This window comes from Etheostoma spectabile, chromosome 2 (assembly GCF_008692095.1).
Source record: "Etheostoma spectabile isolate EspeVRDwgs_2016 chromosome 2, UIUC_Espe_1.0, whole genome shotgun sequence".
Lineage (NCBI taxonomy): Eukaryota > Metazoa > Chordata > Actinopteri > Perciformes > Percidae > Etheostoma > Etheostoma spectabile.
In genome coordinates, this window is record NC_045734.1 from 17,778,603 (window position 1) to 17,803,639 (window position 25,037).

General features: G+C 40.0%; 1 protein-coding gene across 3 annotated transcripts in view; it reads right to left on the bottom strand.

The window, feature by feature from the left end:
* ntn1a (netrin 1a) overlaps positions 1–25,037 on the bottom strand; it is a 58,006-nt gene that overhangs the window by 10,818 nt on the left and 22,151 nt on the right. For 2 of the 3 annotated variants that reach the window (XM_032534112.1, XM_032534119.1), the window contains exons 3-5: positions 13,391–13,579; positions 4,991–5,140; positions 2,686–2,739 (exon numbers count right to left, since the gene is read on the bottom strand). In XM_032534112.1, coding sequence (XP_032390003.1) covers positions 2,686–2,739; positions 4,991–5,140; positions 13,391–13,579 — 393 coding nt within the window. The remainder of the gene's footprint in view (positions 1–2,685; positions 2,740–4,990; positions 5,141–13,390; positions 13,580–25,037) is intronic. The other variant, XM_032534129.1, reaches the window with a different exon arrangement.

Here is a 25,037-nt window from a genome sequence, read left to right on the forward strand (position 1 = left end):
CCCGTTCCTACAACTGAGGCGCAACAAGACACCTGCCTCACAGCTGTCAGCCCAATACCCCCTGGTATCACACATACATACACACACACATGCACACGCGTGTGGACAATTCTTCCACGTATATGTACATGTAGCCTATATTATTTAAAAATGAACTTTTTACATGTCTTAATTGATCCTACAAGTTTCCATTTTTTTTCTGCATCTTTTCCCCTCCATACTGTTTCCTCCTCTACCTCCATCTGCTCATTCTCCTTTCTCTTTGCCTTTATGTTTTTCATTTTTCTTCTTCTTTTTGGATTTCCCCCTCTTGCTTTTGACTTCATCAGCCTTTTTTCGTCTCTATTCTCGTGAGTAAATGTATTCTACACCACCCATAACTACTTTACCACTGCTATTATAATTATTATTAATTATAATTTATATAAATATATAATATAAAATGTAGTTGTTATAATAAAATAAATATATAACTAAATAAAATAATATTATAATTTTAATCTTTACTGTGCAGCAGGTACTATAGGGTGGAAATTATAGTTAGATAATATGACCACATCTGTTTGCAATCCCATATTAGGTGATATCATACCTGTTTGAATATCAGGCTGAGCATGGCGTGTGTTTGCTCTGCAACCTTCTGACGAGGTTCAGAGGTTAATGTATGCATCCTCTGGGCCTTAAGCACTACATTATTCTGACGTGGTCAATGCACGATGTCCATCAAGGTTCTCCACCTTGCAATCTGCTTGATTTCAACTTCTCTGGGCTGCCCATTATACATATGAGAGGGAACCTCCCAGAACTCTCTTTCGTGATTAGATTATATTCATAGCTACATGGTCCGAGTCATTACATACTCTCCTTCAGGTTGTGTTTACATTAGTTCAATGACATGGCTTAATTCGTTGGGTTACAAAAAGCTGTTTATACTTAAAACAGGGTGTAGCCAAAGGCAAATATTTCACATGATAACAGTAAATTGGAGGGAAAGGTAAGGGTATGGTTTTCATCCATATAAAACACAAATATCCAAAATGCCTTTTTTACTTGTCAATGTTTATGTACATAAACCAAAAAGTAAAAATGGTGATCAACTTTGCATTTATTTAAGTTGATGAAGTAATAAGGGTCCATATCACACTTATCCAGTAATCCCTCAATAAGGTGAGGAAAATTCCCTACACCCTAAAAGCTGGCAGTTTCCTGACAAGGGGGCCCAGAGAAACTCCAGATATTCTAGCTCGGCACCACCCACAGTGTTATGTGGAGACAAAGCGTGAAACAGAGGGAGACGAAGGAGCTGGAGGAGAGAGAAAAGAGACTAAATAGAAAAGAAAGAAGTGGAGGAGGGTTGGGCACCAGCAGTATCCTGACTGCGTTGTCAATCAAAGCTGTCCAGGGAACATTAGGGCCCAATAACAGCCACAAGAGCCTCTTATCCACTTACAGTACTTTATACTTTATACTCTTTATTGAGGCCTCCAGAAACTTCATGGGTGAGACAGAGCAAACATGCTGCGAGCCAGATGACCCAACTTTTTCCACCATGCAGCAATATAACAAAATGCGGAACCTATTCCATTCTACGTATTATCTATTCCTATTCCAAGAGGGTTTGTACATATATGTCTGTTTTTGTTTATGAAGCACAAGAAGTTTTGGGTACTTCACATACGTAGGAATTATGCCGCATTACATATTACTTACTGTTCCAAGTTTACTCATATCACAATTTTCATTGAAAAGATTGCATATAATTCAACTGAAAAGAGCCTCAGCGACCACTTACATTAGCCAGCATCCAACCAATTCATACAATAAATGAACTCACATTCCAGAATCTCTAAGTGTTCAAACTAATCAGAAGTGAGCCAACATTAGAGATAATGCACTAATAATGCACTGATAATGCACTGATATATATATATATATATATATATATATATATATATATATATATATTAAAACACTTATGTTTTACCACAATAATAGTTACATTTACCATTGCTGAACCCATTCTGACTATTTATTGTTATATAGTTTTTCGGTCGTATCATCCAGTTTTAGTATTTGATGTACCACAGCTAATCCTGATGTCATAACCAGTCCTTAAAAATAGGACAATAAAATCCCCTGTGGTATCATTTCAACCATGAATTATATGGTGAACGAATGAAAAAAAGTGTTATTGAATCCAACACTGAATTACAAATTCCTGTGCACCTCAATCAGTCCTTCCCTCACTTCACTGCATTGGACGGAGAGGGAGTTTGGAGAGACGAAATATCATCAAATCAAACAAACTGTCAGGCCCCCATGCTAGACCAACACCCCACTGTGCTGCAGTTAGACTGATTAATTGTGAAAGTGTGAGAGATTAAAGGAGGCACATCCCAGGGTTGCTGCTAATGGATTTAATATTCATGAAGCTTTAATAAGGAGGGGGAAGGCAACAGGGATCCAATTTATCTGGCGGTTTGTTTATTTTTTACATTGGTGGAAAAATATTGTGATGATGCGTGGGACTGTTGAAGAAAATCCCATAACCGTTTATACATACTTCCACAATATTTTCTACATCTTCCTCCAGGCCAGATGTGCTTATATGGATGTGCAGCAGCATATAGATGAATAAAAAAAAAAGATAAAGTAAATGTTTGTTTGACTCTCTGCTGTACTCACCTGATGGTTCCTCTGTACTGCTGGATGGGGTTGTAGGAGGTACAACTGGAATCTCTACTCCCAGAGAAAACATGACATAGATGCAAAGAAAGATCAGTTTTATTATTATTATACACATTCATACATACATACATACATACATACATACATACATGTATTTTATGCCTTTGTGTGCATGCATGATGTTACAGTGTGTCAATATGCACATTTGATAATTAAGGGTTAAGGCTAAATAATGTAAAGAATTATACCATTATAAGGAACATAAGTTACTCAAAGCTCTTGTTATGGTTGATAGTAGATTGCAAATTTGCTAAATTACTAACAAGTGGTGCTTTTTTATTTTCTTTATTCACACAAAGTTATATCAGACGGTCAAAGTGTGAAATGTGTACATAAATAAAGCTTTTGTGAAGTTCAGTCAGAAAGTGTTTTTCCGCTAACACTCTTTTATTAAAGATTTATTATATCTTGTCCTTTCCAATCTTCCTCAATACATATTTGTTTTTTTCAAGCCATATCTGACCAATACACATTATTCCTGTGTTTCAAAAACCAGTCAGATTTTGGATGTTCAAAATATAATTTACAAAATTGGTATGGTACCGACCATGTACTGCAACATCCCTGGCTGTGTTGCATCTTTCTGCCCCATAATTTTGTTTAATGTCTCTGCTCTTATCTGCCTAATAAAGACATGAATTCTCCAAAAATTAATTTTAAAAACTTTAAGAATGTACCAACATCTACCTGCTTTCTCTGTTTCATCCTCCTCCCCTGTACCCTTCTGCTGTGGAAAAACTACAACGGAGCTGTATAATAGTCCAAAGACTTGATTCTCTCAGCCCTCCCTCATACTATATCCACAAGTGGGTAGAAAGTTGACACTCAGAGAAACCATGCATGAAGAACGGCCCTCTTATCTCCAAAGGAGCAGGACGGCAACAGAAAATATAAAACACACATAATGCCTTTTTGTTATTGTGGGCAGCAGGGACAGAAGGGGCTCATCAAAAAGTCAGTACAGAAGACAAAACCACAGAGATGTATCAAAGATACATGCAAAGAAAGAGGTGCATAACGGTGGTGGTTTCAGCTGTGCAAACGTAAGGACTTTGTGTGTATGAGGGAAGAAAGAAAGAATCAAGTCTTTTGATCGAGTAAAATCGGATTTCCTCAGCTGGGATTGAACACATTTGCTTCCTACTTTCTGATTGTACACAACATTTATGTCACCATAAATCATAATATGTGGAATGTTGTGCACACCTAATTGTTGCTGTCTTGACATAATGAGGCCTATCTATATAATGACAACAAAAATAATTGCTTCCAAAACAATAGTTAGTTCCCTCCGCTGATATTGTTGATCAGCAATCTTCCATCAGTATTCAGCCACCACGAGTTTAAATAATGAGCCTGTTTCTCATAATTGACTCATGCAGATTTATGGCTTACAACGCTGGAAGGTGTTCACTAAGTCAAAGATATAACATGACTCTGTATTAAAATGGAACTTGGTAAGCGCTATCGCTGTAACAGTGGTCTGGTAAAGATTAAACTGATTACATACTGTAGGGAGGGACTTTATTTCCATCTCACAGTGATCACTGCATGTTTGACAAATCAGCTCTTACTTGAAATTTTCCAGGAATCAATGATATCTAATAAATTGATTTCATGTATTTCATTGATGGACCTCAGCCATGTAAATCCATGTAGAGATGTATTCATAAGCATTCCATACAATGACAAGAGCACCAATTAACATGTTTTCAGAATGAGACAAAGGAGCCAAGACATGGGGCTATTATTCAATGCAGCTTTAAATCTTCAACTGCGGGCCTTCCCTGAGGCGATGCTAGATTATTTCTTAATTTTGACTTTAATACAAGGATATATTTTAGCTATTAAATGGTCATATAGATGCTAAGAACAAGATTGATTTTGTAATTCAACCTAAATCTTCCCAAGCTATCTAAGACACTTTGGGGCTTGGAGATGCTGGTGTTAACAACTTTGTATCTTTACCCAGATTTATGGAGAGACCAACAAGCCGAGACCATAACCGTGAGGCTCAGTGTAATGGTGTGTTTATTTAGGCTAGCGGATTTACTGGTCAGAAAACCGACAGTCAGACAATGAAAAGTCTGCTTTTACAGTGTGTGGTTTTTTGTGTAGCATACTGTATTATGTGTTGACTGGGTGTGATTTTGAACATACACATGTGTGTGTCATCAATCTGGTGTGTCCCTCCCTTAGTCCTAAAGTGAGGCAGACATGATAAAGACTGGGTTCCACGTACTTATGCAGGGGGCAATGGGCGAGCGGCTCTGCTGGTAGCCTTTAGCACAGCGGTTGCACGTGATACCAGTCACGCCGTCTTTACAGGGACATTGTCCTGTGGTTTGGTTACAGGTTTTGCCAGCAGCACCCACGGGATGGCAATCACATGCTGTGAGGAAACAGAGGAAGAAAGAGAGGCACAGTGAGTGGTCACACACAAACACACACACACATGTGAGGAGATACAAACACGTACTACCTATAGAGAGAGTGCAGGTGGGTACACAGCAGTGGAGGCAACAACAATAGAGTGGTGAGAGATAGGTGGAGGCGTGCGCAGAGAGACAGAACTTACCACGGCGCTCATTTTGAAGCGAATGTGGCATTACGACTAAATGAGCAACACATCCGCCTCAGACATTTTTTTGACATTTTGTTGTGGTTTGCTAATGAGCGAATTAGCATGTAACGATCACATCTACCTTAATCAAAAGCAGCCAAGATGCAGTATCAGCATGATCTCCAATCACAAATGTGTGAGTTTGGCTGTTAGGCCTTGTTGTGTGTGCCAGTGTATGAACACTCAGTGGGACTGCAGCTGTATGTGTGAGGTAAAGAAAAAGGGTTGTGCATGCTTACCAAATGATAAAATAATGGAGGATAATCCTGATTGTCTGTTTCTGATTAATGCCAGGCTTTGAACCCGAGCCCAAAACGTCTGTCACACTTCCTCCCAAACTGGGGGGTCTATCGAACACACATGCTTCAGGAATGTAATCATCTTCCAATTGCTTTCCCCAATCCAAGCTCTTAATTCATTTCACAGCCAAACCCATGTCAAGTTTGAAATTGGTGTTGAATAATAGTTGTCTGAGAGTTGTTTCTTTTCATCTATTTTTGGATATGAATAGTAGTGGCTCTGTTGAGAAGAAGTGGTTGAATTAATAGTCCGTACAGTAAACCCTGACAGTCTAATCCAGACCAGAACAGTCTTGATAATCAATCACCATTCCCATTTCTTTAAGTGAAAAACCTAAAAAGCCTAAAACTCTGTTTGTCACCAAACTCTCACCACTACATTTTTCACCACATGATTGTTGGATTTTCAGTTTATTTCCCGTGGAAAACCAGTGAGGTTGACGCTTAGCCTCAGGGTTCGGCTCTGCTCTTTCTCTGCCCCTCCCTAAAGATTTTTTTCCCCTGTGTAGTGTCACTTGTCACTCTGAAAGGCCATCAAAGGCAAAGCTGAATTATGTACCTTGAGGTTTGTAGGGGTATTTAGTGGTTTGGTCTGTTTTGTTTTTCACCGCAAAGACTGTTCAGCCCACAAAAATACAGCTTCAAAACAATCTCTTCATTTTGGCCCATTGCTTTAAAATGAAAGTATATATAAATGTATAAAAACAAGCTTAAATTAATAGTGACGCTATTATGCATACAATCAAAACCGCAGGTTTGTCTTGTGTAATTAATTCAATACATTAAATAATGTAATCTGACCGTAGGAATAGATTGTTTCTGTTTGAATTTTATGCTTAACAAAGCTAAAGTGTCAGTTATAATATGATTTGTTCTTCATATTTACTTTGACCTAGAGCGTTGATACGGTTGTTATTCATCCAGGCCGTATGAGAGGGACATGCTCTCTGGGAGATCCAAATCACGGCAGGCCACAGGGAAAAAGACTGCTGTAAAGTGGCAATGTGATACCAAATCTGTGCTCTTTATGATTGACCTCAAACTTTTGGAAACGACATAGTTGTTGTTTTGTCCACTGAAGTACTACAAGACAATTCTATAAGTGAAGTACATACATTTGAGATTTCAGCATTCTACCTCCTCTCTCCTCTATCATCACTTTTATCTCTATTGCCTGTTTCCTGTGATTCAGCTTCTGTTGCTGCTCTTATCTCTTCTCAGCGTGTGTGTGTGTGTGTGTGTGCGTGCGTGCGTGTGTGTGTGTGTGTATGAGTGTGTATGTGTGAGAGAGAGAGAGAGTACTTGTGTGCTGTTCACCCTTCTTATCAGACTTCAGAGAAGCCTCCTTAAATGTGTGTGTATTAGTACCTTTATCAGACCAATCTGTCACCGCTTTCATTGCTTAGTTGTGTCTAGCTCAGTGGGAGAAGGAACAAAATCCACAAGCGTGCACGCGCACACACACCACACACACACACACACACACAACAAACACACACACACACAGCCTCAGGAAGCCTAACAAACTAGCGTGGAGACCGGTGCAGCACGTCTTCAGGCCTGTAAATTTAGAAGTATGTCAGAGGAGTTTGAGGCAAAGAAGGGCAAAGTGCGTTTTTGGTTGGAGCTTCAGAGAGCTCAGGTTATATTTTTAAGAGCGTCCTCCTGGTAACCACAGCTCAGAGCCTCAAGCTTGCCAGTAAATCAAGTTGCACAGCACATGGGCTGCATGTGGGAAACACTTTGCCTCCCTCTGCTCCTCTACCCCATTTTGTCCTTGACGGCTGACTGACTGAGCTGCTGTCTTGTTGGATGATAAATTGTCTGACTCTGGCTGGATGACCCACCTGTTGGCCAAAGGACAGGCTTACTCAGGAGGTGTGAGTAAGAGTTTCACGTTTAAGTGTGTGTCCACTTAACGGTTAAGTGGCTGTGTGCACTGCTTCATGGCTACTACAGATGGCTCAGGGAGATATGGGGACAAGAGAGCAAGAGGCCCTTTCTGTCTCAACACTTCCAGCGGGGAGAACTGACAGAAGTTTATGATGAAAAGTGTAGGTGTGTGTATTTAAGGGAATCTGTGGTCGTTCCTTAACAACATAGAACTAAATCTTAGGGATTTGCCCTGTATAACTGTCATGTTTATAAATGAAGACAGAATTTGTAATGCTAAAAGAAGGTCTTGGCGCTGAGGGCTGCATATAAAAGAATGAAAAATGTGCTTCGTTAATGGGGAGAGTGGAAGGCTTTTTCAAAGGCAGGCAGTCAGGCCTCGGTCTGAGATTGCACAATGTGAGAATTTGAACTCTGCCAATAGTTTACCATAAAGCTGGTGTTTGAAGTTTGAACTCTCCCCCATTTGGTTTGTGTGTTCTGTGCCAATAAGAATAATTTGTTGGCGCTGGTGTGAAGCCAAGCTACCCGAGACTGTGTTCTATTATAATCAGGTTTCTGCTCCTCCACAAGCATCTTTGGAGAGCGGAAATAGTAAGCATTATTGGGTTGTTGCACTATACATAAACAACTCTCTAAATGACGTGTTTATCTAATAGAGGGTGTGTCTTGCTTGTTGTGTTGTTGTAGTGATTAAATGATCAGAATAATAGGCTGCAATGGCCCTGAACAGTCATTCTTAAGGCCGCAGAGCGAGCCCAAAAATGTTGGACGCGAGCAATTCTTTTTGTGAACCGTGTTTGATGCACAACACTGCACATGTGCATTGTTCTAATTGAAAACACGGCAATATCACACACATCCGATGGAAATCCAGAGCTAAAAGTGAAGTCATGAAAAACAATATTTTTCAAATCACAAGCAGAAAAACATTTTATATGTGGTTATTAAAAAACCTACTTTGTCAATGGAAGACATATGCTTAAGAGAGGGAAGTAGTTTTTTAGCATGTTATTCTGATTGAAATAGACCATCCCTCAATCAAAGCCTAATTTCCCTCTGTATGTAAAATATGTTCCCCATCATGCTGCTGACCAATGCAATTATTCAATCCAACAGTCACAGAACCAACGCCAACTCAAGCTTGATTTTATTAAGTTTAGATGGCCTCTGATGGGGACTACTCAAGAGCAAGGCTCATTATTTGGCAAAGACCACTCGTGTAGTTATCATAGTTGCTCAATATGTTGTAGGCTCTGCATTAAGATGGGTTCTTTAAGTCACAAATGTTTACCTTTTAAAATAAAGTTAAGACTTTAAAAATCAATGCCAGGGTGCCAAACAGGGATATTAGACAGCTGATTAAACATCCACATAAAGCTATCACTGAGTGACATTTGTTGTCTCAGTTATATGTCAGAAGTGTTGAAAGACCACCCAGAGGGCTGCATCTCTTGCTCTTCTCAAATCACACCATCACCTTTTTCAGTTCATGCATTTCTTTGTCAAATACACTTCAGTGTGTTTTATTCAAAGGCTTCAAACCGTTAGATACAAACAAGAGCTGCTTGAAATGTATGCCGTGTTTACACTCTTACTCAATGGGGGGGGGGTGAAGTTATACATTTCGACATGTAAATGTAGCTACATGGCACAGCTTGCTCTGTGGTGGATAAGCCGCTGCTCTCTTTTACTTGTAATAGTCTCCTATGGAAATGAGCTGCTTTCAGGGAGGATTGTATTACGCATATAAATGCAAAATCTTGTGTTCCTCGGCCTGCCCCGCGCTCCTTACAGTGCCCATTCTCTTCCAAGAGCCGCACAGCAAAAAGGCTCTCTCTACGTGAGTTCAATAAATATCCAAACCTCTTAATTGCTGTCACTTCAGTGAACCATTCACGCTGCTTGAGGAGCCGACAGAAATTAGTTCCGCGGTTTGAGTTCCATTGAATTATCTTGAGTTATGATGTGGTAAGAGAATTTGGCAGGGCAAGACTTTTGACAGCACACATAGGTGTTTGACGTAGTGACAAAGCTGTGTGGTAACTTTAAGTTTTTTAACAGAGAGAGAGAGAGAGAGAGAGAGAGAGAGAGAGAGAGAGAGAGGGAAGAGAGAGAGCATATATTGCAATGGCAATTAAAGTCTATCTGTAACTTTCCAAATATAGCTTGCAAAAATGTTTTAACTGGCAAAAGAAATAGTTCATGCTTCGTATCATTTGGCAGGTTGGGGTAATTACCAGAGATCCTTTATTGTAAGTCTGTTTTGATGTAACTGAATATCTCAGTAAAACTTAGACAGTGTTTGCTTATGATGACACAGAGCTGGGGGAGGTGAGACACATTTAAACTCTGGCAAATTTCATGGATTAAATTGAACAAAACCGTTTTGGTAAGATGACATTTTTATAAATAATGATGAAATGTGTTTATATTTTAGTTTGGTGAGAGGCAGTAGAGTGAAGGAGTCAAAAGTGAGATTTAATATTTACTAGAGTGGAGACTCTGATGTAATGAGTATATGACATGACTCCTGCTATAATCTAATGGGAGTATCATTATCTTGTAACAATAATACTGTTATAGATTATATTAATTTTTGTATTATTCCAAGGAGCCATAACAAAGCACACTGATTCTGTTTTTTGGGCTATAAGTTAAATTATGCTTATATGATGTATCATGAGTCCTGACAATGACATTAATGATGGCCAGAACAATAATTACAGTTGTAACTAATACAAATAATTGACCTATCCGTTACTTTTTCAATTAATTAATTAATTAATTTTGCTGTTATTTATTTTGCTCTTTAAAAAAAAAGACCATTGTAATGTTCTCAGGGCCCAAGGGGCAGTCTTTAGATTCCACATTTTGTCCAAAAAGCAAAGATGTATTCAAACAATAACAGCAAATGTTGACAATCGAGAAGCCAAGCACAGAGAGCTTTTAGATAGTTGAGAAACACAAGAAAAGTTGTGACTCTGAAAAGAAAGTTATACAGATAGAGATATTTCTGATATGAAATACACAATGAAAGTGTAATTATGGTAAAAGAAAGTTGCATGTACACATCACATTAGCAGCAGGTTTCCCTTTGCAAGAGCACCAGAGTCATGAAATATGAGAGCACCAGCCTGCATAGAGACAAAATCCATCTATAGAGGACAGATGAACATGAAGAAGGCTGAGGCTCCAAATCAGTAGCCCTAGTTATCAAAACGTTTTACACAAACATAAAATACAGATCCAGCCCAACATATTCACTTGCACATGAACTATATGTGAACAGTTTACTCCAGATGCCAGAGGTCCATACCAGGTGCATTTTTTACTGCTTTGGACTTGCTGTTTTAAATTTCCCCTCATGACTAACTTAACCAAAGTTTCCGAACATCAATGCAGTCATTTTCGTGGGAGGTGATGGCGCATTGGATATGACACATACCTTTGGAATGGGAGATCTGGGTTCAATTCCCACTGCAATAAATAAATACGTCCCTGAGCAAGCCACTTAACCCCAGAGGTGTGAGGCTTCTAATATATATAGAAATTGTAAGTCATTTTGATAAAAGCATTAGCTAAATGACATGTAATTCCATCAGTGGAAACAGATTTCTCATGCACGGAGGCTGTTATCTAGTTATGGTAAGAACATTTCATCATTACAGGAACTGAGGTTTTTGCTCTGCTTTAATTTGGCTCTACATTTGTTCTCTTCTGGTGACCCACATTTTGACTGCTTGCTTCCAAGGGCTCTCATGTCAGTGGCAGGCAAACTGAGAAAGTCACCAGTGTAAGCAATAAAAAAGTAATTAAAAGCATCCTGTAATCATCGGAAATATGCTGGATTAATCATTTGCATCTGATTGAAAATGCAAAGTTCTAAAATGTGTAAGGCATGAGAGAAATTGTGACGTAATGATAAATAATACAGTCAATTACTAATTCAAAAAGGATTAAGGTATGTACCAGACGTGAATAGAAGAAAAGGATAAAAACATTTGCTGTATAGGCCTTCATCATTAGTAATAGCTATTATGCTTTTATGCTCTACATTATTTTATTATTTAATATTATTTTGTTTTCTGTATATTTTAAACTGTATATTTCATCTGCAAGTGCAAGTAAACATGTTTAAGAATTCTGGGGTAAAATGTACAGCAGGAACTTGAGGCATCTAACCCCATGAAAGTGTGTTATGGGACGCTGAAAGAATCAAGTCTCCGACACATGAAAAGGGATGTAAAAACAACAAAAAAAATCTCCACAATTGGCCAACGTGGTAGACACAGCGGAGGATAGGGGTTAATGATACACAATGTCCTGTCGTGATGAATGTATGTTTGCATTCCTGCTGAACAGGAGAATGGGCCCAAAGCCACGGAAGGTGTTAATGTCAGTTTAGAAATATTGCTCATGAGCGGCTGGAGGGGAGAATAGAATGGATGCATTAGTCAGAGAGCTTTGTTATGAATTTGTGTTCATGCATAGATTCAAATGTGATTGACATGGTCACATGGATGTGAGGAATTTAATGAGGCCGAATGCATGTGTGATGTTAATTTGCAATCGTTTGATTACTGATTTTTTTACAGCAACATGAAGGGTGTCATTGTGCAAATGCAATGTCTGCAAAGAGGAAAGGTGAAAAATACACAACTGTATCAACTATATAAGTCAAGACTTATTCAAATGCATCTTTACTTATCGTTGTCTTGTCTGAACATCAGATTCTTTTGCAGAAGTTTTACTCTTCAGACATGCCTTCTGTCACACTGACTGATTGTTCAGTTTATTTATTTACTACATGGTGAATGATGTGAGAAAACACAGGCTTAAACTGTCAGCGGGCAGCTAATATTTCCCCTTTGGAAGTGAGTATTCTGAAACCCTCAAACAGGTATGCGTGTATTTCTGTGTGTGTGTGTGTGTGTGTGTGTGTGTGTGTGTGTGTGTGTGTGTGTGTGTGTGCGTGAGTGCAAGCTGTATCTATACGGAGCGATTCTGAGGTGTCTCTGGGCTTGTTTGCACAGGGATTCAGCTCCTGTTATCTTTCCCTGCAGCTATAGAAGAGGTGGGAAAATATACCCTCTCTCTTTTCAATCACCCTCCTTCCTCCTCTTTCTCCTCCTCCTTTCTTTCTTTGACCCTTATTAGCTACGGTGAGGGCTGATGGCAGGCGATACATCTACACACCTGCGTGGGGGTGTGTTCCTCTTGTCCTCCTCTCTTCCTTTTCGCCTTACCTTTTCTTCCATCTTTCACCCTCTTGCCAGCCCTTAACCAGTTTTGCCCCCCCCCTCCTTTCTCTCCGTCCTGCGCCCTTCCACCGATCTACCTAGGTTCATTCATCTTTGACCTGCACTGCGGATCACTTCACACCTCGGCTCTGTTTGTTTTGCTTGGCCTGTCATCCCCTCACCTCACCTCCATCCCCCCCCGTCCCCCCCCGTCCCCCCGAACGAAGCCAAATAACTCAACTGTCGATGAGGGAACACCCAGACCCGACCCGACCCGCCCCATACCACCACGACCTCCACACACCCCAACAGACCCCCAACTCATCTCTGCTGACAGAGCGAGATGAGTGCGAGACAGGCTGAGGAATGAAAAAACTCCCCCCAACTTCCTGTGATTAATCTAAAACGGTTTAAAAAATCTCATTCAGTAGTAGCTGGTGTTGAATATGTAAGTATGTAAGTGTGTAATGAAATTTCAAAGAGCAATATTAAAAAAATGTTTTTCGAATGAAATAAGATATTTGGTTGTTGTTCAACATGTACATTTAAATGTTTCCCTTGCCAGAAAAAAAGTGGCACTGTACCTTTGCAGGCTTTCCTGTGGGAGATAGGTTTGGACAGGTCTCTGTAGTACCCCTCCTTGCAGTAGTGGCAGTGGCGTCCAGCCGTGTTGTGGCGACAGTTGAGGCAGACTCCTCCACTCTTCCTTCCCGACAGCTTGTACAGCTCCATGTTGAAACGACACCTTCGGGCATGAAGGTTGCAGTTACAGGCTGTGAAGAAAATACAAAAAGGATGCAAAAAGGTTACATTTAGTGTAGAACAAATAGGCAACAGTATTTATTCCAGTTATCTACAACAAACTAATTAAATAGTTGATAACTGATGACCATTTTTCATTGAATCCGCATTCAAGTTTGAAATTGAGTGTAGATAAAAAATCCATTTTGTCAGTAAGCACCCTACAGGTGTGTGATAAGGTTTCATGATGTCCTGAGATGTTAAAATAATGACCTCAGCTGTGGAAATAAGTCCATTGTTCGCTATCATACTTTCAACTTTTGAGTTCATTTGTAGTCATAGTGTTTTAAATCTCACTTGTGACAGTTACCTAATAATTTAGCATTATAGCATCTAGCAGAAGTACTGCTATGGTTACCTCATGTTTTATTCACTGTACCATGTGCACTACTTTATAACCATAGTTAAAGTATTTATACTAATATTTAATTTTAATGGACATCTGACGGCCATTCAGAAATGGACTGTTGCCATTACATAATACAGTAATTTTTATTTCTAGGATCTTTTGTTTGCTTTAAGAAAACTAAAAACTGACTTGATGCAATGCCATTAGTAAATAAGATAATCAGGGAAGGTGAGAAAGTTCTCTGATAATGAGGTCAAACACCTCATACATTTTCTACCTCTCTTAAGTTGTCCTGTTTCTGTCTCTTACTCACACACTCTACTTTTCACTCCCTTTACCTTTCTCTAGCTTGTTTCCTCAAGGTCCTCGCCTGCTCTCCAGAGTCTAAACTGTACTAAACATAAAGTGAAGGCCTGGTATTAACATTTCTCCCTTCCCTGCAAATACTGTGAGCATGTGCGAGAGACCCCTCGCTGCCGCTTGTTTACTGATGAGTACAGTTGCCAGTGCAAAGTTTAATTATTCGGCTGATGTTTATTCATGACTCTCTGGTGGCGGAACGAGGCAGACATGCCTAACTTCATTAAGGTTTGCCGTCCGAGCCACCGATCTTTCACCACTACCAGAGAGGCATTCATGCATTATTAACAACACCACTTCTGATACAGTTTGTGGCTCTACTGTGTGTGGTTACATACTATACTGTTTGTGTGTGTGCAAATGGAAATATCTAGGTCCAACTGGAGTCCCCTGGTTGGTTCATCTGTCTGTATTGTTCTGCACCACCTCCTCACACAGCTCTTTTCATCATCTGCCCATCATAATGGAGCAGCGCTCACTGCCCTCAGCATCCATCAGCCAGGCTTCTCACTGGTGTGAGTTTGTTTATTCAGTGTGTTTTTTTTTCTGGATGTGTGTGTCTGTTTGGGGCCCCCGAGGCTCCTTTTCTCCACTCCAAGGACCTAATTAGTTTAGTTTAGTTTATTAGTTTATAATGACATGGACAGTTCCCCTTAATTAACTGTACAGTAAAAAGAGCAGCTTTCGCCTCTATGGCTAATTTCCAGCAGCTGACAATAGGCATCCTAAAATACAATGATTAACATATTAAATACATTTACAATATATACATACAGTACCCACACACACACACACACACACACACACACACACACACATGCACACATGCACACATTAACAGGTCTGTGCCTTATCAGTGGTGACTTGGCTTGGTGTCTTTCCTGCAGGACTGCAGCGTTTACTGTTGGTTTCTAGCATCAGAATGCAAAAAAACAAGACTTTTAATTACACAAGACTGTAAGATGATGCTATTTCCATTTTATTTTCTGTGAAAATAAGCGGTGCTTTACCTTGAGTACTTTCAGATTACATAAAATGATCTCCTTTACTTCTGTGTCTCACCCGACTGGATTTTTCCCTTTCCTTTCCTTAAAGTGACAGATCTGAGGTTTGCATTGTTGTCTTTAGCTAGATTTACACCAGTGCATGACTCATATTGTTCAGGAAGCAGAGCTTTCCTCCCTGACTCCCCTGGAAAAACCCTGGAACCCACTAATAACAACAATTGTGTGCGCACAAATCTGTTGAGATATGAAGAGGGTGAGGGATGAAAGTGCATAACACACCTTCAGAGCACACTTTGTGAAAGCTATCTCTGTGCCCACCTGCAGGTATCAGGGATCACTGTAGAGTTCAGTTGGTGGAGGATCAGTGCATGGTCTTGGACCTGCAACCACGTTTCTGTTACACTACAAAGATGGTTTCACACCCTAACTAAATGAATACAGGCGGAATTCTAGCCTACGGGACTACACTGCCTCGGTGAGAATAATGATGTTGTCCTGGGAGGCATGTTGGTTATTGAAAAAAGAGATGGCATACAAGTTGGCTGTGAAGGTGTGGGGAAGAAGGCCCCATTTTGTTTGACGGTATCATGCTTTATAAGGTAGTAGCTCAGATAATGGGGATAAGTGAGAAGCACTTTATCTAAACTCACTGAGACTGGGCGTGATGTAAGCTTGTTCACACAACACTTCTTACACATGGAAAAGAAAACAATGGGAAACAATGTTATTGTTGGCACAATTCCAAGTGTTTCATGAGCACAGACTGTTAAATTAAATTACATCATCATCACATCATTAAAAAGAATTGAAGATTTGTAAGCCAGTATGCAATTTGTCTAGTGTGGGCTTATCAGGTTTCCTGCGGCGTTATAAACAAGTCATTCAGACATCTCAGTGTTATCTATTCATGTAGAGTTTTCCATTCATAACTCCCTATCATTCAAAACAATTTAAAGATAGCCATATGCTGTCAGTCACGATAAAATACCCCAGTGACACAAGAGACTCTGCTCTCAACCTTTTCCTGCAAAAATAATTATTTTCTGTTGCTGTTTATTCATTTTAATGTAATTTAACGTATTTGCATCAGATTCAGCACATGCTGATATGTTGGATGATACATATGTGCGCCCTTCAGTGATTATCATAAAGCAAACAATCATTAAATCATTGAATTGCATGCACAAAGTAAGACCTGGTTGGGTTTGCCATAAACCCCAAATATATTTAAGTATGAATGTCAGTTTATTTCAAATTTTAATTTTTTTTGTGGAAAAACCTTTGTTAAGTCAAAAGAACAAAAGCATGTTGGATAAATTCACTCCTCCTCCTCCTCTCCATCAACATAAAAAGTCTGACATGGTGGTAGAGATTGTATTAAAATTCCCAGCATCATGCCTTTATACTGAAGCAGCAGCTACAGCCTTTTGTTTAGAGGTGAAAAAAAATTAAACCGGACCACATTGACATGAAACATGTCTGTCACAAGCAACCGGTGAGGTTATTTCATGGTACCATGAAAAAAGTTAAAAAGGGAGATAAAAATAGAGTGGAGTATTTAGTTAAAACCGGTCCATCACTTGTTTCATTTTTTCAAAAGACACATTCAGAATGAACACCCAGAGTAAAATGCTCTCCGTTGCTGAAATACCAGCGATGCCTTTCCAGGAGGGTCCCTGCGGAAACACACACACACACACACACACACACACACACACACACACACACACACACACACACACACACACACACACACACACACACACACACACACACAAACACACACACACACACACACATACACATTCCTCACGCCTGCTCTTTGCAACCAGCAGGATTCAGGGTTTCTGCCCTTCAGAGGAAACACAAAAGCTGAGCTGTAGTTTATTTCAGCCAAGCAATCAGCTCACACACCTTCAGAGCAAACAAAAGCTACTGCTACCATTCACACACAAAACACACAGACACATGCTGAGTGCACCAGGTGCACTTTAAAGACAAGTTTGCTCCGAGCTTCCTGTGATTCAACATTTCATCTGTGTTAATATCAAAACAATGTATGAGAATGCATAAGAATCTACAAAATTGTAGATTTTATAATTAATAAATTATAAATAATGTTAACACAGTCTACATTTTGCTTACACGACACCTTAAAATGTTTGGTCTGCTTTCAATCAAGTTAACTGCTTCAAGCTGCATTAGTGAGTCAGTGGTCGGCTATAACCGCCCCCCCCAGGTGAGTAGTAAAAAGAAGTGTGAACTGATACCTTTAAAACAAAAGTAATTGAATTAGCTGGATAAAGCTAAGCTTACCTAAAGCTTTTCAACACTTCCTGTAATGTGCATCACTGCTATCTACAATGACAAAAAGTCGAGTCTCGCAGCTGTTTTGACCTACAACTGCAGAATCTGACAGCAAACGTATTTGTTTATTGAGTGTTGCTGTTTCTCGACATCCTATACAGTAGGAAACACAGGGCCTCAGAGCAATGTCTCAGTGTGTTTTGGAAAAGTTGGCTAATTTGTTTCTTTGAGTGGTTCACAGCTTTTATCAATTGACCTCAGTCTCGTAGCAGCACAGAGGCGGCCTTCCCTCGGCTAATTAGAGAGAAAATTCAAGCAACAGAGCTTGGAGTTGCGGTTAAGCGCATCGTACTTGCGATAAGCCTGGTAATTGAGTGATGTTGGTCACAGCCTCGATTTGTTCTAAAGACACACTCGAGCAACTGATCTCTGCCACTTTCGATCCAAATCCACATGCTGGATTTGTTTTAGCTGCTGGCTGCTTACTACCCCAAATATAAAGGCACAAGTGAAGAAAAAAGAGAAACTTGAAAAGGGACGGCTAATTGTATGTGTTGTAGCATATCAGACCACATTAGATATCTAACTATCCACACTGAGACACTACTGTCATCAACTTTCTCATCAACTATAAATGATCTGTCTTTTTGTGAGGTCTGGGGCGGTCACAGGCACTGACAAAGATTTTGCTGCCATTTTTCCACAGCTCTCTGCAAATGTCAGCCTCCCCACTGCTATCACCTCCACCGCCAAAAACAAAACCCCATACCCCACCGCCTGCGAGCAGGGGACCAGCAGCAGAGCAGCAGGGGTTCTGCTTTTAAACAAACACCAAGGGGAGTCCACACATGAGCAGTTTACATTTAATCCTATGAGCGCCCCCAAAAAGTAATCACATTAACTTTTAAAACCCCTTTAAAAGAAATGAAAAACTATTTTGTGTCCTCTGAGAGAGAGAAAGTTTAAAGTAGTTTATGTTCACTGTGACTTATTTTTGCAAATGATTTCATAAACTGTTCTTGAACAGCTTGATACCTCCTGTGTAAGCATCCTCTTTTATGCCCCTCACCAACACACACACACACACACACACACACACACACACACACACACACACACACACACACACACACACACACACACACACACACACACACACACACACACACACACACAAAGTAGCAAGCAATGTAATCTAGTGTGTAAGCAATATACAATTAAAAAAGCTACATTACAAGTAAAGGTACATAAGTATTATCAGCAAAATGCATCATATGTTATAATCTCATCATATGTTTTGTATAAATACTATATTTTTTAAATACTGTACAAGGATAACTGCTGACTGTAAACAGACAGTAGTCGGACAAAAGTTACAAAGGGGCAACCTTTCAACAATTGGCTCAAAGTGGCAAAAAACCCAACACTGATGTTATCCTTTAATGTCTGGGATTTCTTCTTGAGCGCAGACATCACAAACAATCATTTTGTGGCCAGATTAATTCTGTGTTTATATTTTGTCAGAGAGAAGTGATTCAAAAACATGACAGGTGACTCCAGTGCCTCTTGTTAGACTGATGTCGGACCACACCAATGAAGAAGATGTGAATCAACGACTATGGAATTTTACGATGAAGAAATGATCGCCCATTGCTGATAATGACTGTTTCTCCCACAACAACTGAAGAATTTAACTTTTTTTTTTTCACCTAAAAGGCCTCCATAATAACTGTTGAACCAAAACATAGAGTGATGTGAAATTACAGAAATATTTATGTTCACTTGGTAACCACTGTATATTTTGCTTTCTGTTACATATCAACCAATAAATCTGTTGCATGGCAACTGTTTATTTAGCCTTTTATAAATTAGAACAATACAGCTTTTTATTTTGTGTTTGTTGATCCAGATGCTGGTATGATAAAGGCAGGAATTTCCAAATTACAGTAAATGAGAGGTAATTGAGGGCATTTGAGGGATTGAGATGATAGATGCAGTGCTCATCTCATTGTTTTGTGTTTGGCGTTCTCTTTTAATGCAATTATGGCTTTATATAAATGGCATTACCATTAACTGCTCAATTAATCCTTTTCAACAAGCAAATTATTTGTCTGTTAATAGTTGTTGCCACAATCTGTTTAATTGCTGTACAAATTACTGTAAATTATCTCCATACAGACACAAGAAATCTGTGCTATTTTTTTTCTTCTATATGCAATCAGCTCCTCTTTTTAAAATGCTTCTAAGTGGCATGTTTTCACCACATATTATTTATTTTCAATCTGAAGAAAAACAAGACTCAATGTCACAAATAAAACTTGCAACATGGGGCCAAAAAAGCTTAAAATTCAAAACGACCTCTAGCTCACCTAGTAGAGTTCTTTGCAGCCGCCTCGGTTCCTGTGGCCCATTGTTGCATGTCATTCCCTCTCTCTCTTCCCATTTCCTGTCTATCCACTGTCACTATCTAATAAAGTGAAAAGCCCCTGAAAATAATCTTTAAAAAAATTATTATTATTATTATTAAATGGCTTGTGAAATAAGATATATGGAAAACAAAACTTCTCTGTGACAAAAACAATATGATCAAAGAAGAACAGGAAGGTATTTATTTTAAAAAGGTCAAAAAAACATTTCACAATGTTACCACTTCAGATTTCATGATACTTCTTCAGCAATAATTAGCCAGGAGTTTAAATTCTGCGGAAACACAGTGCTTGCAAATTACACAGAGCAAAGGGTGAGAGATCCATAAAATACAGAGGGCAAACAAAGAACGTGTGAGTGGGAGAGAGAGATCATGCTGGTGGGTGGAGGATGTATGAAGTGTGTGAGGAGTTTAAGGTCAACACTGGTCAGTGTGTATTGGGGAGCACCCTGGGAATGCCATGAAACTATGTGGGGTGATGAAGCGAGGGTGCGGGTGAGTGGGAAGAGGAAAGGGAAAGGACGATGAGGCGCCCACTGCAGAGATTATATCAGGCTAATTTAATTCCTTTATTGCAGCCAATTAGCCACAGCACTTTAGCCCCCTGTGAGCCCCCTAGCCCTCTTAACTCGGTCTCAAATGACCCCAACTAAACTCTGGATTTCAGCTACTCCCAAAGAAGGCTATGTTTCAAAGCTGCTGTATTTTTAATTAGCAGTTTGCCTTACAGACAGAGTACCAAGGACGAGAGAGAGTGAGACAAGTAAAGAGACAGATAAGGCAGAAAATATGGGGGGGGGGGGGGGGGGGGGGGGGGGGGGATGGAAAGATGAGGTGGACAGAGGAATGGAAAGAAATCAGCCTGCTGCTTGTTAAATCCCAGGCCGGACTCAAGGGGACTTGGCTAATTGAGATCAAGTCACACAGAATATTCATCATTCCTGCAGGGCTATCAAAGACACATTAAATATTCGGTGAGCCCCGATTTCCAGTGGACAGATACCATTGCCGTCAAGCAGCCTTAACGTGCTTGTTTGACATTTTTCCATATCAGTCAAGCTGTCTATCTATTTCATAATTTAGCCCTCTGATGTTTTTCTCAAATTATGCAATTCCCAGTGCAGGCAGAGTCTACGATGTTCTGTCAGTGGGTGATAAAATATAGTCTGATTATTCGACCACCGCAATTAAAGAGCTGTGAGAACCGCCTTGCTTCATTGCAAGCAAGGATCCCTTATGAAGCTATTAGCAGTGGAGCGAAGGTTAATGTTAAGCAAAGGATTTACAGTAGACGGCAAAGTAAACACCAGCAGAGCAGAGTGTATCTCCATATCAATACAGCTTGTAATACAGCACATGTATACAGTATTTAAAGTATGAGAACAATCATACGGATACAATGTAGTGAATGCATAGAGTAACATAAAAATGTACATCTTTTTTATGAAGTACAGGAAAACAAAAATGTTCAGCAGTTAGATTGAATAATATACCATCTTTAATCAAATGTGTGGGATTGCATACTTTTTTTTTAATTACTATTATTATGTCCACCTTTTTGTCTGTACTCATAATTGTTTCTATGATCTCTTTTTTTATTATCTGGATGGTAGATGGCAAAAGAATTCTCAAGGACAAATTAAAAAAAAGTGTGTTAAAAGTAGCATAAAGCTAGTTGAAGTTGTTCATCTATGCCCAGTAGAAAACAAAATGCCTGATAAGTTGATATGTTGCCCTACTGTCCTACGAGCCTGCAAATTTACACAAGCAAATTGAAAAGTGATCGTATAAAGCCTTTGACACATTAACACCAAGCTCAGATGTACATCACATTCACGTGCACACTGCCTTACAATCTGCAGCCGCCTCCAGCAGCAGTCCGTCCTGCTCCATGCTGAGCTAAATGGCCCCTATATTCACCCTCTGTCTTCACGTGGGGGCTAATAGTCCTTTCCTTTTTCAAGAGTCTAACTAGCCACACAGAGGCACAACAACAAAGAAGGGCCTAATGGCCTCCAATTTCCCGCATTAGTGCCCATTTAATGGCTGACCTGCCCTCTCGTTAGGCAGCGCAGCATGGGAGCACTTCTCAGCCGTGCGCGCGCACACACACACACACACACACACACACACACACTCGCTCCTTCAGCCTTCCACAACCACACTGCCTTGGGCCCCTGCAACACTTCCACCCCACACTGAGACCGCATAATAGGCCAGTTTGTAAAAGGGCTGGCCTGTGATCAGTAGTGCATCCATTTGCTGAGTAATCAAGGGTCTTTTGTCTGAGTAGTGTGTGTGTGTGAGAAGGTGTGAGTGTGTGTGTGTCAAAGCATGTTTGCACCTGTGTGAGAGACGGAGGGAAGGAGATTCTCCCTGCCCATCTGTCTTTATTTGTGTGCCCATCGCTCTCAGAGTGTGTGTTTCCATGTGAGTGTTTGCTTGAGTTGTTCCAAGATAAAGTGTTGCTGCCTGGAAAAGATCTCCTCCAATTTAAGTCTATGGGAAAATACCAACTGACATACAGTTTGGGAATAAAGGGAGCCTGACTAGGACCACTGAGGGGCTGACGAGAGTGCGTTGTGTGTATGTCAGTTATGCCATAAAAATGCCATGGGTGGAGGATGACATTGGCAGGTCCTATTCAGGCCTATACGTTGCAGTGAAAGACCCTTTAGGCCTGTCAGGTCCCCATTCCTCCCCGCTGAACAATACCCACTAAGAGCAGCTGTCTTAATAGCGTGAGGGACTGACAGCTTTAGGAGCGATGCAATGCTCGGAGCAGCATCTATGCAAACTTTATCCCAAACAACGCTCTGCTGTGTGACAACATAATACAATCTAACAGTATAGTCTACTGTTTGCCAGATAGTGAACACATCTTGTACATTTCTATTACACATACGTCTTTAAGGAACGTGAGCTGACAGTGTTGGCAGAGCTGCATCACATCAATGTTTAGGAACCTCGGGTGTGAACGGATGCAGTGGCACGATGGCAATAGATTCTTCCTGAGCGCAATGATGATTGGAACTAACTGGATTTACAGTTTCCTTAGCAGAAAGACCAAAAATCTCTGCTACCACTTAGGAAAGTTTGTTTTTTACTGAAGAACTATAAGTGGGAATAGTGTGTAAATGAATTGTGTTTGACTAATGGAGCGATGTTTCTTTTTCAAAGTTAAGGTGGATTACTGAAACAAGGGGCTGACGTTTCCTTCTGACATCAGTGTCTGATCTGATAATCACAGTGTGAATGTTTTGAGACTTCTCCTCCTCAAAGTATTAGCTGTGAATCAATTGTGCAATGGTTTGCAACCGCAGTGCAGCTCTCCACCATCAACCTTGCTGTTGAAGCCAAGTACAATAAGGTTTCTCTCCCAGGCTTTGCTCTATATTGTTTTACATCCAGCCATTACCTAACCCTGTCTCCTCTGTCTAAAGCCTCACACATCCACATCCACCGCTCAGGCTTTCACGGAAAGGAAGCACATAGGAAACACGCAAAACAGATCTCCAAATACCAAATCTTCCCTAAACCGGGGTTCTCACTGCTTATGTCAAACATCACCTCCAGTCTATTTACTCCGGGAGTTTGGTTTCTATGGGACCAACAGACCCGTAGTGTTTGGGGTTCACATAAGTCCTGGCAGGTCGTCTTGTGTGTTGCTGGCCCCGAGGCTGACAGGGATGGGCCGGTGCTGTCAGTGCTAGACAATGAGACAGAGCTTACACTGGGCTAACTCACGCTCCTCGTAACTGTGATTCATACTTATCCCACAACCTCGGCAATTAAGGCAATCACTCTGCTCCGACAATGTTAACTAAATATTTTAAACCCAGTCGTATTATAGCAGAATGGAGTCAACCAACCCTGATTGGCGGCCGTGAGCTGAGAAAATAAACAGTGTTTGAAGATTAGATGATTAGAAGATTAGATTAGTTAATTTGGCCCTTCAGGCAAGAAAAAGGCGGAGAGCAATTTTTGTCCTTCGTGAAGACACTGGATATCTTAATCAACCATCATAATGGCACATCTTTTTCTTTCTCTCTTGATTTTTTTTCAAACACATTTTTGACCAGCAGAATGTGAAGAAGAGCTCTGTGGGAGAAGGCGCTCCCTACCTTGCTTTGGAAAGTTTTCCCATGTTGAACTGACTCAACCTTGAGGATAAGCAGATGAGTCTTGGATTAGGGTTGAGATTGGAATGCTCTCTTGGATTTCTTTCTACAGGGTAGAAACATTTACGGTTTTCACTCCCTAATAAAACACACTTTACATAAGCCAATCTGGACACGTTCTTCTTGGAATTGTCTCAAATATGACGGAAATTATTGATGCAGGTATTTTTTGGTAAGATGTATCCCCTTGAACTTCATCGTTTGTTGAGAATGAAAGTTTATTCTTGACTTTGGAAACAGCAGCTGAAAAAGATTTCACTATAAGGTCCACAAGATCTTCCTCTGCAGATGGAGCGGGCTAGATGTTCAAGTTTCAATTTTTATCTGAGCACTTCATTTGATTAATTTGAGCTAACACCGACAGAAAAAATCTTTAAGTGCTTGAAAAAAACTTAAAAAGCATCTGGTAATAAAGATCATGGGAATAGTTTGATATGTCTGAGCGGACCTTCACTTTTTTTGTCAAACATTTCTCTCCAAGTTCATTAACCTCCATAATTAAATCCTCAATTCTAAACATAATGTAGTAAATCATTTTTTTAGTGTGATCTTGTCATTGGTCCAAACAGTTCCCCAGAGGGGAACAATACTTTAGTAAGCTCATGATCCGAGAAAAAAATTGAGTCCACAGAAACATTGCAGCTTCAACTCTCTGGGCGGTAAATGCTTAATTTAAGCTCCGCTCAAAACTATTTTATTGCAGACTCATTAGCAACCACAGCACCGTGACCATGCTAAGCAGGTGGGAAACCTTTGACCTCTATACACACACCCTACATTCCTTTGTCAAGTACCCAT